Genomic DNA, 16,405 nt, shown 5'->3' with positions numbered 1-16,405 from the left:
TTGAATACATCTTTGATATGTTCATAAACGTCTGACAGTTCTCAACAGATATCAACAACGCATTCATTTTCGTACCATAGAAACCATGCAAAGCCTACGCGTTTAAGATGGTAAATGAATTGAGATGCTATTTGATCATACTAAACTATACAACAATCGAATTTTGACAAAAAAAACTGATATTTTCTAAGATTGAGAATTATAAAAATATTAGGAATTATAATTGATTATGGAGAAATAAGCCTTGAAAGAAGGATTACGGTAATACAAAAATTTCCAAAACGAAAAAGTACGAATTTTCATTTTGTTAGGTTACCTACCTGTCGAATTTATTGGGTTGTCTGAATGATATACCCTTGGATTGTGAATTTATCGCTTTATCACTATCTGTAATGAAAAAGACAGGTACATATTCATAAAAAAAAATGATGATGGCCATGTTGACAAGAAACGTCATAGAATACTTCGAATATAATGACATTTATCTTTTCCATTTTTAGATATTCTCCGAAACAACAATTCCATTCGAAAAAAACGAAAAACAGCATTTTTGATTTTCCCCGTATAACTCGAGAAGGGCGAGAGTCCCCGTAAATTTTCTTCAGACATTGTATTGTTCCCGATGACAGTTACCTTTTACCCTTTTCATCGTCTTCGTATCTGTTACGGTTAAGAATATAGTAATGTTGAAACATGATAGAAGAAATGGCCTGTATATAAATAGTAATAGGATTGATGCACCACAACATTATACAAATACTGAAATAACACATCACAGCATAATTCATAAGCGCTACGAATTAACAAATACGATTCTGCATCTATGTTAGACTGCAGATCAAATCAACAATTTAAAAAAAAGTTGTTTTTCTTCAGAAATTGAAAATTAAGCATTGAAGATGTTCATTCAATTTTATGCATTTTTTTAAAGAATGCCAATAATAATTCTACAATGTGATGTATTCTGAATTCAAATTAAAAAACTTTGTTTGACTTCGCAATGAACATTCATATGAAAATTTAACTGAAATTTAATGACGACACGAATTTTATGAAAGTAATATATTTTTATGTTACTTGAATTTATACACGAAAATATTACCTATGAGTGTAGAGATGTCCCAAAACTTTCTTAATTTAACTTTGGATATAACGACTCTTCCTTGCTTCGTTTGAGTAACTTTTTTAATATATACGCCTCGTTTATGGCGCATAAAGCCTTCTTGTATCTAATAATATGTATATTTCTGGTGAACAAACAAAACAAAATCCTCGTGCACATACATTCGATGTCGCAGGGAGTAGGATTGGAAATTGGACCGTGTTTCTCCGTATTTTCCGTTTTGCTATATAAACATAAATATTGTGACAGGGACTACTTCCATTTTTCAAAATGAAGGTTGATTCAGAATCAGAAGGTTGATTCAGAATCAGAAGGATGAGTGAAATAATTCATATTTTCATAAAAATAACCTCTAAGTTTACAAAAGAATATTGGAATATTGGAAAAAATCAGTTATATTAATCATTACTCAAATGGATTAGGAGGACTATTGTTTAGGGCAGCCTGTTATACGAAAATGCAGCATATCTCTAATAGAAAATGAGACAAAGACGTTTAGAGAACTGGGAATCAAGTAGGTGAGAAAAATATTTTTCACCTATCGTGAATAGTTTCTAAAAGGACAAAAAATTATAAAATTCATGCTAATTATAGGATTCAAATTAAATACATTCTTTAAGTTATTTCTTAATAAAAATAAATTGAAGACTATTTTATTGGTGTTTATTGGCACATATCTTTTTGATAAAGTAAAATGTTCACTCCAGTGTTTGGTATTTTGCAACACTCAGTACAATTATTCTTCCGATTTTCGGTTGTCCCATATTCAGTAGTGAAAATCTGAAAAAATTATCATATATACAAAATACGGAACAATCTGTAGTTGGAAGAAAAGGATCACTATTCATCATTTCCACCAAAAAATGTTTCGAGATCTAAAGATTTTTATTATCATTGTCATTATTTCGTTAAGTATTTTATGTCCCACAGAATATGAGATAATACTGTAGCCAAAGGAAATGAATGCGTCATTATTCATTATTTCTCTGAGAAGTCTTCAAAAACGAAAAAATTACAAGAAACACAGGATATTTATTATTATAATTTGAATCCAGTTTTTGGAAGCCCTGGATTTTTTAACATCATTGTCATTGTTTGGACAGGTATGAGTATTTAAAAAAATTTCAAAATATGAATCAACGAGTAACTGAAAGTTGACTATCAATCTGGTTCGATTGGTGACCTACTTATTTTGTGGATCTCTTTATTTTTGTGTCTAGCTGTAATCTTGATAAACCAATCGTAACAAATAAAAACCTTATTAGAAATTAGACAAAAGTTATTTCCTCTATCTATATTTAAACTATCAATAAATAACGTATATCAAGAAGAAAATTTCACTCAAAAAAGAAAGAATTTGAATATTATGTACAGTTCCTTCCATTTCCATCCAAAAGTAACAAGAAATAGAAACAACAAGGAAATTATTAGTTAGAATAGTGAATTGCAATAATATATTTATTTAATTCATTTGAAACAAAAAATAAACATTCAAATATTCAAGAAGTTGTAGAGGAAAATTTAACTGTACTCAGTTATAAATCCTTCTTTGAAACAAAATTGAAGTCAAGACTTCAGCAACGATTTTCTACCTTTCTACAAATTTATGAATCTGCATATATTCTCTTGTCAGTAAACAAGTGTATTTTGATTCTAACAATGAAATGAGAAGTTCAAGGTAGAAGAATGAATGTGAACGGAATTCTACAACGACGTTGTTTATTCTACTATATTCTACTATATATCGGGACATTCCCATTCTTTGTACACTAAAAAAAAATCATCAAAAGATTGATTATTATAATTAAATTTACCGAATTCAAAACAGGATAGTGATTTTTGAGTGACTAACTGTTGTGATTACAAACAGATAATTAAAAACCTTTCAAAGCAGAATGTGTGTTATGATCCGGATGCAATGAAGAGGGATCATCGCATTAATGGGCTTTTACCAATATGAATTTTTAATGTTTCCGCACCAACAACCTCAGTACTTCCTGTTGGTATTACAGGTATAATCAAACAAAAAAAGCTCGATTCCCAAATGGCCCCCTAAATCTCCCCTAATCGCTATCGTAACGTTCCGCCCCTGCATCCTGGTTTTCAACAGAACACCGAAAAAAGCATTACTCAAACAACTTCTCCCCCAATATACACTCCAACATTGTCTTCTCGAATAAATCAAGAACTTCACGTTTAATTTAAAAGCCTAAACTTAATGAAGTTAATGATATATTGCCCCTAATTAAAATTAAAACTATTCTGGGGACAATGAAATGACAAACGACTGCTACGTTACGAAATTACTAATTCACCTTGATAGAAGAAAATACGAGTAATATTTCAGCTTCATTATGCATTAGGGAAAGGGGGAGACGGCACAATTGAGATGTACCATCGAAAGATATCTTCCCTATAGCTATAAAGGAGATGAATTACGTCTATAGCGCTGAACTTCAGAGAAACCAGAATATACTTGAGAACCCTAGACAAATTAACATATTGGGCACACAAATATAACATTTTTATAAATTAAAACTCATCATATTTATTGCAAATACTCTTCAATCAATCTTGGTACCAATAGTAGTGGATCTGTAAATAAATTATTTGGAAGATCAGCGGTTCGAAGTTTATCCAGTCATTTTAGGTTTTTTAAACCTCAATCTGCGGAAAAATTCCTACTGAGCAAAATTTGGGATACATGTTCATTATGGCATTTTAATGTGAAAAATCGTCATTGATATTGTGTCGGCTAAAAAAGTTATAAGGGTCAAAAGGTCACGAAAATCAGTTTTTCGCGAAAATCTCGCGACCTATGGCTCATTGGTCAATTATTATTCCTTATACGATTATCTACAAAAAATGTATCTTGCATTTTTCTGTAAAGTCAACCGTTTTCGGACTGAAAAAGCGAGTAGAATGCACTCACATATTAGGGTATTGTATACCGTATACATATATGTCAAACTCTATTGCTTTTTATCAAAGTATGTAAGTTTTTTTAAAACTTTTAACTTCTACTCGGATTCAAAACTTCTATCATGGCTCATAACTCTCAGGTATCCATCGATCCGTTATTGCTATTTCAACGAATTAGTTTAAACAAAAAATTTGAGAAAAATCTTTGTGAATATTTACAATATGAATTAAGTCCATATTACTTGGAGCCAATTGATTATCAATTAGTGTGTGATATTGCAACATACATAATTGATGGTGGATTTCTTATGCATCGTGTTGTATGGCAAAAAAATGATACATTCAATATTATCATTAACAAATATATTAATCATTTATCAAACAATTTTGGTCAAAATACTGTTGTTATTTTTGATGGTTACTCCGATACCAGTAAAAATATCAAAGCGATGGACTAACTAAGATGAACCGCAGCCGTGTCTACATCTTGTGAAGTGCACTTCAATGAATCGATGGAAGTTCCTATCAGTCAAAAAATTTTTATCTAACCGATTTAACAAAAGAAAATTATTTGAAATGCTCATTGAGAATTTCGAAAAAATTGGTATTTCTACAAGACAATCAAGTGATGATGCTGACGTCTTAATAGTTGAAACAGTAATTGAAAATTCAATAAATAATACTACAATTATCGTTGGCGAAGACATATTGGTACTATTGGTACTTCTCATAGCACGCACACAAATACTTGATCAACCTACATCCATTTTTTTAAGAAACCAGGTAAAAACAATGTTGAAACAAAAATATACTCGCCAGAGAGCCTCAACAAGTATCCACACTGCAAGAAAAATATTCTGTTTCTACATGCTATGACCGGATGTGACACAACTTCAACACTCTTTGGGAAAGGAAAAATTATAGTCATGAAGATGTTTGGAAAAAGACCCGATTTACACAATTCTGCAGAAATATTCCGACAAGAAAATTGCGCTCGAGATGCCCTTGTCAATGCTGGAATACATTTTCTACTTAGCAATGTACGGTGCTCCAAAATCATAAAATTCAATTGACAATTTCAGATACTGCAGCTTTGCTAAAATAACACAGCACAGCTGTGAAATTTCAATTATTATCACCCACTTTTTCAGCAGCTTAACAGCTTAACATTTACCGAGTTTATTATCAAATCGGCTAGGAAAAGAAATTGATCCAGAACAGTGGGGTTGGGAGTTGAAAAATAATATATCACAACCAATAACAACTTTATTGCCACCAGCACCCGATGATCTATTAAACACAATCTTTTGTAATTGTACAAAAGGTTGTGGCGGCAAATGTAAATATAAAAAAAATGGATTGAGATGTTCTATTGTGGATATTAACGTGGTCAGTCATGCTTAAACGCAGAGTCCACTAGTGAAGAAAATGATGAAGATGTTGATTTAAATACAGCAATATGTCCACTGGATGTTTCGTCAGCAACTTTTGATGAAGTTGAAATTGAAGATATCGACGACGAATGAATATAAAAGAAAATTATTTACAAATTTGTTCCCCTATTTTTCAATCTACAAATAAAAAATTATTGAGCATAAAATAAAAAAAACCATTTTATTACAGTTCATGGATCATGCCTATCGGGAAACGCCTTGCATTCTATCTCAAAGGTGGTGCGGAAACGAGTGCATTATCATAATACAGTCGCTTTCTCAGCGCTCTAGTCCGAAAACGGTTGACTTTACAGAAAAATGCTGAAGACATTTTTTGTAGATAATCGTATGCGGAAAATTTTTTATAATGACCTTTATTGACCTCCGAGCCATAGGTCGCGAGATATTACCGAAAAACTGATTTTCATGACCTGTTGACCCTTATAACTTTTTTAGCCAGCACGATATCAATGTCGATTTTTCACATCTCCATTAAAACGCCATAATGAAGGTGTATACCAAAATTCAGCTCAGTAGGAATTTTTACGCAGATAAAACCTTAAATTACTGGACTGTGACGTTCTTAGATGAACACCAAATCCAGAGGTATGCATTGAGGAACAATGCTGGGGCCAAATTTTTCAAGATTATTGTCATAATTTCAGATATTGCATGAATAGGTATTAGGATTACAGAAAATATAAATAAGGGTGAAGTTTTACTGGAGTACAAATTACATTTTTAAAAAAATAATATTTCTAGTCTAATTTTTGGTAAAAATTACAAAAATATTAGAAAAACAATATACTTATGAACTTTGAGAATTTTAGAAAAATTAGATATTTCATTTAAAAGAGGAGGAAATCAACTTCTGACATATACATATATATATATATATATATATATATATATATATATATATATATATATATATATATATATATATATATATATATATATATATATTCACCTGAAAATTGTTAAGGTTTTGATGTGGATCCGAATTTGTAAATCAATGAAATACCGTGTCAAATAAACAACTTATGAGTAGCTGATTAAAATAATATCTTTCAAATAGGTATCGTGTAATGATGTTACATCAAATTTTGAACCTGTTGAGAACCTGTGTTCCACAGGATTCAATACTTGGGCCCCGGCTCTTTGTTATTTATGTTAATGACAAATGTAATTTCATGTCTCCCTATAAGTTTATTCTCTATGCAGATAACACAACTTTAATATATAGCGATCAATCATCATTCCAAGTAATGGAAGAAGTTGAAAATCAAGCATCAACATACATATCTTCTCGCAAATAAACTATGTAGTGCAATATATACCCTTCGGACCCTTCGTCAACTGCAAAACATCACAAGCGGTGAGATTATAAAAATGAACAATTTTGCATTATTCCCCTCACACATCAGCTACAGTGTTGTTCTTTGGGGGAACTCTCCTGGTTCGATGAGAATTTTCAAACTACAGAAAAAAACTGTAAGAATACTGGCAAGTGTAGGTTTCCGGGAGCACTGTAGACCATTAATTAAAAAATTACGTATCATGCCGTTGCCAACATTATATATTTATTAGACGCTACTGGAAATCAGAAAAAATGCTCAGTTGCTAGAGAAACAGTCTGACATACACCAACACTGAAATGCGGACAAGGTAAGCACATGCCGTTATCGTTTGACCAGATCAAAAATGAATTCGGTTGATTACTATCTTTTCAACTCTCTGTCAAATAACTTTTAAGAGCTTAGTATCACCAAATTCAAAAGAGCCATCAAGGAAATGCTACTCAACCTATGTTATTACTCAATCTTGGAATACTACGATCATTTTAGGACAGTTCACGTCAGCTATGTCTACTCGAGACGAAACATACTCACCGGTATGAATTGTACTGTGGTAATTTGTAAATACCCCTATTATCATAGGTGAATATTCATTTGTTTATATACGTACGTAGGCAACCCCTGCGTTGCTTAGTATTTTTACAATTTTTAGAAGTTACTTCTTTGTGCGCAGCGTTATAGAACAGTGCTTTCAAAATATTGTTCTACAGCGCCATCTAGTGGCAAGTTATAGAGAAATTAATAGCCTAAAAACTTTCTCTATGAAAAATTACTTATACATGTCAAGTTTCATCACGATCGGTTGAGCGATGTAGAAGTTTATCACTTACCAACAAACCAACCAACCATATTAGATTTAAGAATGCATATACACCTGACTTGCTATAAACATGAAAATGTAACGTAGTTAATAAACTCTTCTATTCTATTCTAAAGACCAGTTCAGTTCCAACAGAACAACAAAAAAGTAAGATCTTGTTTTCCAGCCAAAAGAAATACATAGGTTTCAAGCTACTATGTCACAATTTCAAAACTTTCAATTAAATAATATAAACAACTGGTGAGAAACTTCCCATGCTTCCTTTAACTAAGTTAATTTGAGTTCGAACGTTTTGAAGGAAGGATCTTGCTTCTAGTCGTAAAGTTAAAAAAAAAATTTAAAACAAAAAAAAACATTTATGAAGGAATTTAGTTGACTGTAATCGGATCAAATGAGATGCCGTTGCGAAAAACTTGTTTAGGCAATGGACAAAGAAGGCTGGAACAGCGCAATAATATTCTGAATAAAGTTTAGTGACCAATATTTATATCATTATTTGAATCCTTGATTTTTCGTGAACTAACTGATCTCTAGAAACCGAAATTTCTTCCGAACTATTTTCGTATTTCCTTCATTTTATTGTGCTTCAAACTAATTTACATTTTCACTCCGAATATGTGGAATGAAAAAAACACCAAATTTCATCCAAATTCGACAGTGATGGTCTATTATCGAAAAAAATACGATCCTATTTATTGCCCAAGAAAGAAAAAACGATATAAAAACATGCATTCGTGACATCCACACCCTAGCGTCTGAGTAATTTCATAACTTTGAGTTTTATTATTTTTTCGCAGGATTCAGTTCCGTACCCTTACTTGATTTTCTATTAAATTCGTATTTGATAGTAGACAAAGGCGCGAGAATACACGAAGTTCAGGGGTGTAGGTGTTTATCGTGCAATGTTTCATAAGAAATAGCTTCATAAAACAGTATCTCATTAGATTACTTCCGAACTTCCGCTATTTTGTGCTATCAATTTGATATATGTAATGTGTATTTTCCTTGTTAGAGAAGTTGGATTGGGAAATATCTACGCAAGGAAAGGAAAAACTGTTATGGAGCTTATGCTTTTCTGTCCAAAACATTTTTGTAGGTGAAAAAGACATGATAACAGGGAAGGATGTTTTAAAAACTGTATGAAAATAAAAAAAAATTAATGCAAAGTCCATGAATAAACAATGGATAAACAACTAGATTACTTCCATTAAAAAATGGAGATAGTTCCGCAAATAATTTGGAGTTAAAAGAAAATTAAGATAATGTTAGTCAGCAGAGGACATGGGAAGGCATTAAATGCTTTTTAAAAGATTGTCAATATTGACACAATGTAATTCATTATTTGTTGGTTCAACATTTCGAAAGTATTCGAAATGTTGGTTTAACAAATCAAGTGTTGACGAAATATAGAATATTTTCATGTTGGGACCGTTTTGTTTTGAATTAAATTTAAGGTTCAAAAAAATATCAAGTTATACCTACTCTCTGAATATCTACTATATCTATATATACAAATTGATTCAACATCCTATACTTTGACCTCTGGTTGATTATTATTAGATACATGAAGAACTGGATCCAGATCATAGTTTGAAAATCAAGTGCTTTAGTGAAGTGTAATTTCAAGAATTTCTATCAACTTTTTTGAATATCACCATGGTGATTATCCTAGAGAATTTGAAAATGTCAGCACGTGAAAGATTATGCAGTAGAAGAGTTCAATATGTATTCATCCTTTCGTGAAAGCTTTTAAGAAAAATAAATAGAAATCGCTAGGAAACTACGTAAAGCAGGGCTTTTTTCCAGTTTATGTCTGCAAGTTACTTTTTTGAATGATCTAAAACATTTTTGTAAGAAATTTAGTTTGAACTTATTTTCAGAAGTTTCCAACATTTTTTGTATAAAGATGGATAGGTAGAAAGCCAAAAAGTTTTTTTCCCAAAAACCAATCTCCTAAAAAAAATATACCTTTTTCAGTTCAAACTAATTGTAATTGTAATTAAATGGTCGTGACAACGACCACCAATGTATGACGTCATTTGATCTTTACTTTTCTGGGCTTTTACAAAACATTCATGAAGTGCATTCAGCAAATCGAAGGGCAGCATCATTTTGACAGCCTCACTAAAATTCTACCAAGGCCAGAACTGTTAAAACAGTCTCAAAAATAATTGTTACAGAAAATCTTGAGTTAACATTGTTTTTAATAATTGAAAACATCTTCTTTCCAAAAGCAGATTTTGAGTCTCTGGGATCATAATCAAAAATATGATCTAACTCGATTTAAGAGAAGAATTTTGTTACCACAGCAAAACAAGTACCGTTCTTCCGAGTAGGAAATGGAAAGAAGCAGGAGGAGGAAAACATTCTACACTCAAAAGATATGACTAAATATTTCAAATTCAAGTTATTTGAACTTTGAGCCCAACTTCAACGCAGGTCTCGAAATTTTGAATTTAGTCATTCGTAAACGAAGAATTAGTAGTGTATTACAAGATTAGCAAAAAAATTAAAACGCTAGTAATCAGGTCAGGTTTTGAAATAGTGTTTGTATTTTGACTTTTGATATATGTGGCAATCATATTCATCGACCACAAAAATTACATTCCGAAACACACAACAGTAATTCTGAGGATGAAGTCTGAATTGTTTAGATGCGTATCTATAAAAGTATCTATTATATTCGAAATAATGTATTCCTATAATCCGTTTCTTATAAGATATTCTTCGTAAGTATGAAGACGTCACGCCCTCATATTACATCAAGTTATTCAAAGAGATAAAATCAGCATAATATTTAATTCAGAATTCTTGGTAAAAGTTCGGAATCCCCAATTCCGGCATCTTTTCATGTGAACCTAACAACGGACCCTTTGGTATTCTCTGTGCGTAGATGAACCATTTGCAGGGAGACATTTACATGGATATCACGTACGTCCAGAAGAAAAATTACATAAATTTATAGTTCGGTTTGGAGAAAAAGTTTAAGGTGAATTTAACAGGGATATTCCTATGTGAAGGATGATGTCATTTCGAAGCCGTGACTATGAATAATCGGGTGTTATGACGCATCCGATGGTCTCATTGTTTTCAACTCACGATTGAGTTTCACTAGAAACTTCCAAATCATCTGTTTTATAAACGGTAAAATAATGAAAGTCAGAGAAAATTTTGTTACATTTTTGAAATATTTGTTTGATCCTCATTTTCTGAATAAAATCATACATTTACAGATTCGGTGGAATGAAAAAGAACTTCATCAGTACTACTGATGAAAAAGTAGTCCGATGTGAATGTTTTTGAATAGAGCCTATAGTATAGGTTAAGGTAGTTTTCTGATCTGGAATAGTCTACAAGATTCTGGGAAGGTGCTTTTGCTAGAAAAGCAATGTAATTACGAAGAGATACTAATATCCTGATACCTAATATTCTTTGCATTATTTTATTTCTGAATTTATTCATTATGGAATATTTTAGAGATAATTGTTAAAAGTGTTAAAAGAGAAAATTTGACAGTTCGGAAAAACTATTCATCTGTTTAAAATCTGTTTTTCCGTTAATCAGCTGTCGCCCCCATACGAACGACAACTCTCAAAAGTTGAGAACTTGTGCGAGCTAAGGACTAACGAGGCATTACCTTTTAACGTGTGATTCCTAACACGGTTGCAGAATCATTCCGAAACTGCAGTAACGTTAGTTAGAAATAAAAGTGGTTAAAAACAGACAGAAATATTTTTGAAATAAAAAAATGTTTGTTGTTGAAAGTATAGCATACGGTTTGTGGAGCATGACATTATTATTACATTATAGAACACATCGCAAGATCTTCATACCAACATTCAAATATTTTGTTTCTAATCGTTCTAACAATTTTAATAATTTTTTTCAATAAATTGGAAAATTTACGATGGAAAAGTTAAAATATGCCGGGGAGGAACATGACACCTGTTCAAGGCCTACGTGATATACCTTAAGCACGAACTTTACGGCTAAAATTTGATGATGATGATGATGAACAATCATCTCAAATACATGTTCAAGATACATTTCTGGAATATAGAGAAAACGAATAGAAAATTACATTACAGTGCCTAATCAGTCAAAACGCATCCGTGTTTAGGAACAAAATGTATGCAATTCTGCAATGAACATATATTTGAGGCCTCAACCAGATGAGCGGATTAATAATATGACAGACAGACAGCGCAGCAGGTCAGACTCACAGAATTGATGAAACCAATAGTGACAAGAATGGCCTGGAAATGCTGTGAAGAAATAAAAGAGTACCGCGACACTCAGGAATTACAACAAACGAAATTAATGAGAGTACAAGACAAACGTTCATGTATGGTGACCTATCTCAATAACGCTTAGCGTGAAGAAACTATTGTGTATTGAAACTGAGGTTTTGTACGTAAATACGCTATCATCAACTTTCATCGAATATTACCCGATTCTATCACAGATTATGAATGGACCCAGAACTGATCTATTGGAAAAATTTACCTAGGGACATACCCCAGCAAATCTTCAGGAAGGAAAGAGTCTGAGAAATACTTCAACAACAGAACAGGAATCGGCTCAGAATAATAACGAGATATAAACTGTGCATTGTCTATAGGACACCCAAAAAAAATTTGGCTATTTACCGAAGAAATCAACTGCAGAGAAAGCTATAAAGGGACAAGACAGCCCGTCATGGCTTTTGAGGATATTAGATATTGGATCAGAAGAGTCAAACAATTTATGTTTAATCAGAAGATCAGTGGGACGGTAGCCTGGTGGGTTGACGTGGGTGGTTTGCTCTGTTTGCTCTACTCATTCAATCGACCGCTGTACAAACTGGTGGGTCAGCTCGCACAAGTTTCGACTGTGCGAGTTGTCGTTTCTGAGGGGGGGGAGCTGGTTAACGGAACAGATTTTATCAACAGACAGAAAAAATTCGTAAATGGAAACAAGTTTGTTTTTCGATTATTTCAAGAATTGCTTTAGCTGCCATTCAGTTCAATTTTAGCAATTTTAGTAACGATTCACAGACAATATCGCTCTTACCAACAACCCCTCTAGGTATTCGTTATAGTGTTATGTAAGAAATATTATTTTGAATTCATTCGCATATTTAACATCGAACTGTTTTCAAAACTTCCAAATTTCAAAAGACACAAACTATATGTGGTGAAATTTAAGATAAGCTAAGAGAAATCGACCCAGCCTACTGTAACAACAGCATGGGTAAGTGTAGTCTCGAACGAACCCTTTACATGAACATTCGATTTATATTTCGTGCAACATGAATAATATTTTTTCAGAGGGGAATTCCAAGAAAAACACAAACTACGATACGGCTACATGAATAATTAGAAACCGTATTATAAATAGAACCCTTAGGTGATGCATATATGTGATTTGATTTACTCACCCCTGGAGTGTTGGCCTGAGGTCCATAGGGATACCGCGTCCAGTCCAGACTGGCTTCCCCCGTAGTATCCAGAACAACCACTGTAACAAGAAAAAAGATAATTGAGAAACATTCTTGAATAAACTGCACTCAAGACACTTTTAGGGTAAATATTTTTCCATACTCTAATAAATGAAAACCAGGAAGCGAGTATTTTATAAAATGATAATCACATTTACCTACGCATGAATAGATTATCACCTGAGTTGACATGGAAGTAATTTACACATTCAGAATTATTTTCCAAGATACAAAGTGGCCAAATGAAACCGAAACAGAGCCTTTATAGGGAACTAAGTCAATATTTTAGGAAAACATTAGAAACTGATATTTTTTATTGAAAAGGAATAATATTTTTAGAAATTTTGACTTCGACACTTTCACCCCCAGGTTAAAGGGGTAAAATTAGCCCTGAAATTTTAAATGACATAGGTGTCGAGTTAAGATCTCTTCAAACCCTATGAAATTGTCTTTACAGTAGACTCTGTATCGTAAAATTCCGCCTAATAATTTTGTAAATTAAATATGAATATGTCATAGAATTTGTCGCTCCTTGATTTCTTTTCGAGTCAATATTCAAAAAGTACAATCTCTACAATACAACCAGCACCTCCGAATTATTTACACGAAAAAATTGTCGTCGGAATATCCAAGTACCCTTCGAACAACATCTTCATTATTGCATGGATACCTACAAGTTTTCATCAGTTTGATTATTTAATCAACTAAGCAGCAAAATATATATATATATATTGAAGTGATTGCCACCTTCTTTTGGAATACTAGATGAATACAAATATATAAATAAAAAATTAACGAGATCTTGAGTTTCTTCTGAAATATTGGAGTTCCTCAGAAAGGTTGTTTTTCGTTTTTGTTTGACCACCCGAAATTTCAATTCAAGCAACAATGATGGTTTTAAATGGGTAAATCCAAATCCTATTGAGTTATAAAAAAATTTGTATTATCAACAAAATACTAATCTTGCAGATTAGTATTTATTAGAGTTGCTCAATTCAAGCATATTGAATTGTATAATTTTTTGGAATCATCTTTTTTTCTTTACGAATATTTTTTAATTTTTCATCGACAAACACGAAATATTTGTTGAACAAACTTGCGATTTCTCCAGAATTTCGAAGTGAAACTTGCGGAATCCCAGAAGAATTGAAATGATCTATATTTGTGTCACAGCTATGATACATACTACATTCACACAGTACTTACACTCATACATTACGGTCAGATACATGAGATCCAAACTTATCATTCAAGCGGTTAACAATTCCATAATTCCACAAGTGATCAATGACTCAACTTTTTCGGATGAAACACGGAATACTACAAAAAGAAAGTCTTTACTCTTCAATATTTATCACACATTCAATTGAATCACCACAATTTCTGTCATCATTCCAAAAGTCCTAGTTTTCACTGAGTTTGTTCGATTGAAAATAAATGAGTAATGGGTATTATTGACCATGTATTGAATCGGACCCTGAGGTAACAATTACTCATCAGGTGTGACTTGTGTTACCGTTAATAAGGATAGTGTAGAAGAAAAAAAACGTCAATGAGATATTGGATGAAGTATTTGGGACAGTTATCTGCCTTACCCATTAGAACACATTCATGAGGCCTGTCTTGTGCCTTGTTTTCAGGAAACTTGTTCAGTTGTTGAAAATACTTGAGGCATGCAGCATAAGAAGTGAGCTTTCCAAATAAACAAGGAGTATGGAAGTAATTACCAACGAAATAAACTGAAACCTTATACTGAACCGCAAGGGCCCGTTCTGGGTTCTTTGCTTTTCAAAATATAACAGTATGTTTACATACTGGACGGTAGTTTAGAAATGCTTTCGATATAGTAAACTTAACGAAAAATTCACTTATTACCTGCTAACTGCCTTATATAGAAACAATCTCCTAAACTCGAGAATCATCAAAATTAACGACTCTACCGAAATAACAGAAACGAAAGATGAAACATTTAGGAATAATATTGGACAGGCTTGTTCTGTAGGATCTATAAATCAAAAATAATAAAAAATCGAAATATTCCTACCATGGTTTAAGTCATTATACAAAAATGTATATAACTGCGTTCCGTCACTTCTGTCATATGTTACAGGGTGAGAAAAGTTAGTGATATCGTTTGAGGAATTTCAGTGTAATGCAGAAATGTATCATTGAAATTATGTATGAGAAATTGAAGTTTTTTTTAATTGATTTCACTTTATAATCACATATACGTTTACCGCTTGTATTAGCTGACGATAGTTTTAGTAAATCTGATACCGGCAAATAGTATCCCCACTCCCTGACATGATTTCAATTGTACAAGAACTCGAATAACAATAAATACCAATCAATGCACTCTTTCACTGTTGTTATCCTGTTCTCTCCCTTCGTTCTTAAATAGCGTGTTTATGCACTTCCTTCCTCGTCATCAATCTGTAATATTTCCATTGAGAGGCTAATATAAAAATCAACAAAACCACGCGAGACGCTATTTTTCGTATATAAACGTCTATACGACCCCTGCTTGCGCATTCATGCAGAACACCATTGTACAATATTTTGCACTCTTTCTTTCCACCCCTGACAAAAGAAGAATATTTCAGCGATTGCGTTCACCAGCGTCTACATTATTCTCACCCTTACATGTCAATATTTTCTGATCCACTTGGTAATTCCATTTGAGAATGGCGTGATTTTCGAAAATATGTACGTCTATGCGATTCGATGTAAAAAAATAACAAAATGTGGTAGCACCGGTAGCCTTTGTATTTTATAATGATTCTTTCTTCGGCGAGGGGAAAATATTATATGCGGTTCGAAATAAAGATTATTATTCGTGATTTTTTTTGAGTTATGATCGAGACAATAGAACTAGAATCAACACTAGACTAAAGACAATACAATTGTCTGGTCTATCCATTGGGAAGTCTACGTCGCTTGGAACACCCACGCTAGGTGTGCACATCAATTTGTTATATCTCAACGGCGGCTTCTCAAAAATTTGTAATATGACACTATTCTGTAACTACTGGTGCTCTTCAAAGTTAAAAATATATCTTTGAAACATTGATCACATATAGGAAGTTCCCTCTTATATATAGTGTTAAATTGTAACCAGCAAAGAACTATCGTCTTGATTGGAGAGCCAAACATCACAAGCTACCTTGATAGCCTCGAAAATCGGTGAAAGGTTGACAACTTCGTTGTTTCCGATACTTTCACAAGAAATGTTCGATTGACGTAACGTCCTTGTGAAAAAAACTTCCCTAG

General features: G+C 32.5%; 1 protein-coding gene across 9 annotated transcripts in view; it reads right to left on the bottom strand.

Moving 5' to 3' along the window:
* Window positions 1-16,405, bottom strand: part of LOC111503476 (Eph receptor tyrosine kinase) — a 448,678-nt gene that overhangs the window by 87,148 nt on the left and 345,125 nt on the right. For all 9 annotated transcript variants that reach the window (XM_074184068.1, XM_074184072.1, XM_074184067.1 and 6 more), the window contains one exon: window positions 13,076-13,155. In XM_074184068.1, coding sequence (XP_074040169.1) covers window positions 13,076-13,155 — 80 coding nt within the window. The remainder of the gene's footprint in view (window positions 1-13,075; window positions 13,156-16,405) is intronic.

Source organism: Leptinotarsa decemlineata, unplaced genomic scaffold, assembly GCF_025532065.1.
Source record: "Leptinotarsa decemlineata unplaced genomic scaffold, Ldec_3_MD MMD2_tig00026354_RagTag_RagTag, whole genome shotgun sequence".
Lineage (NCBI taxonomy): Eukaryota > Metazoa > Arthropoda > Insecta > Coleoptera > Chrysomelidae > Leptinotarsa > Leptinotarsa decemlineata.
Note: the sequence above shows the minus strand (reverse complement) of the source record. Positions and strands in the feature narration are given on the sequence as shown.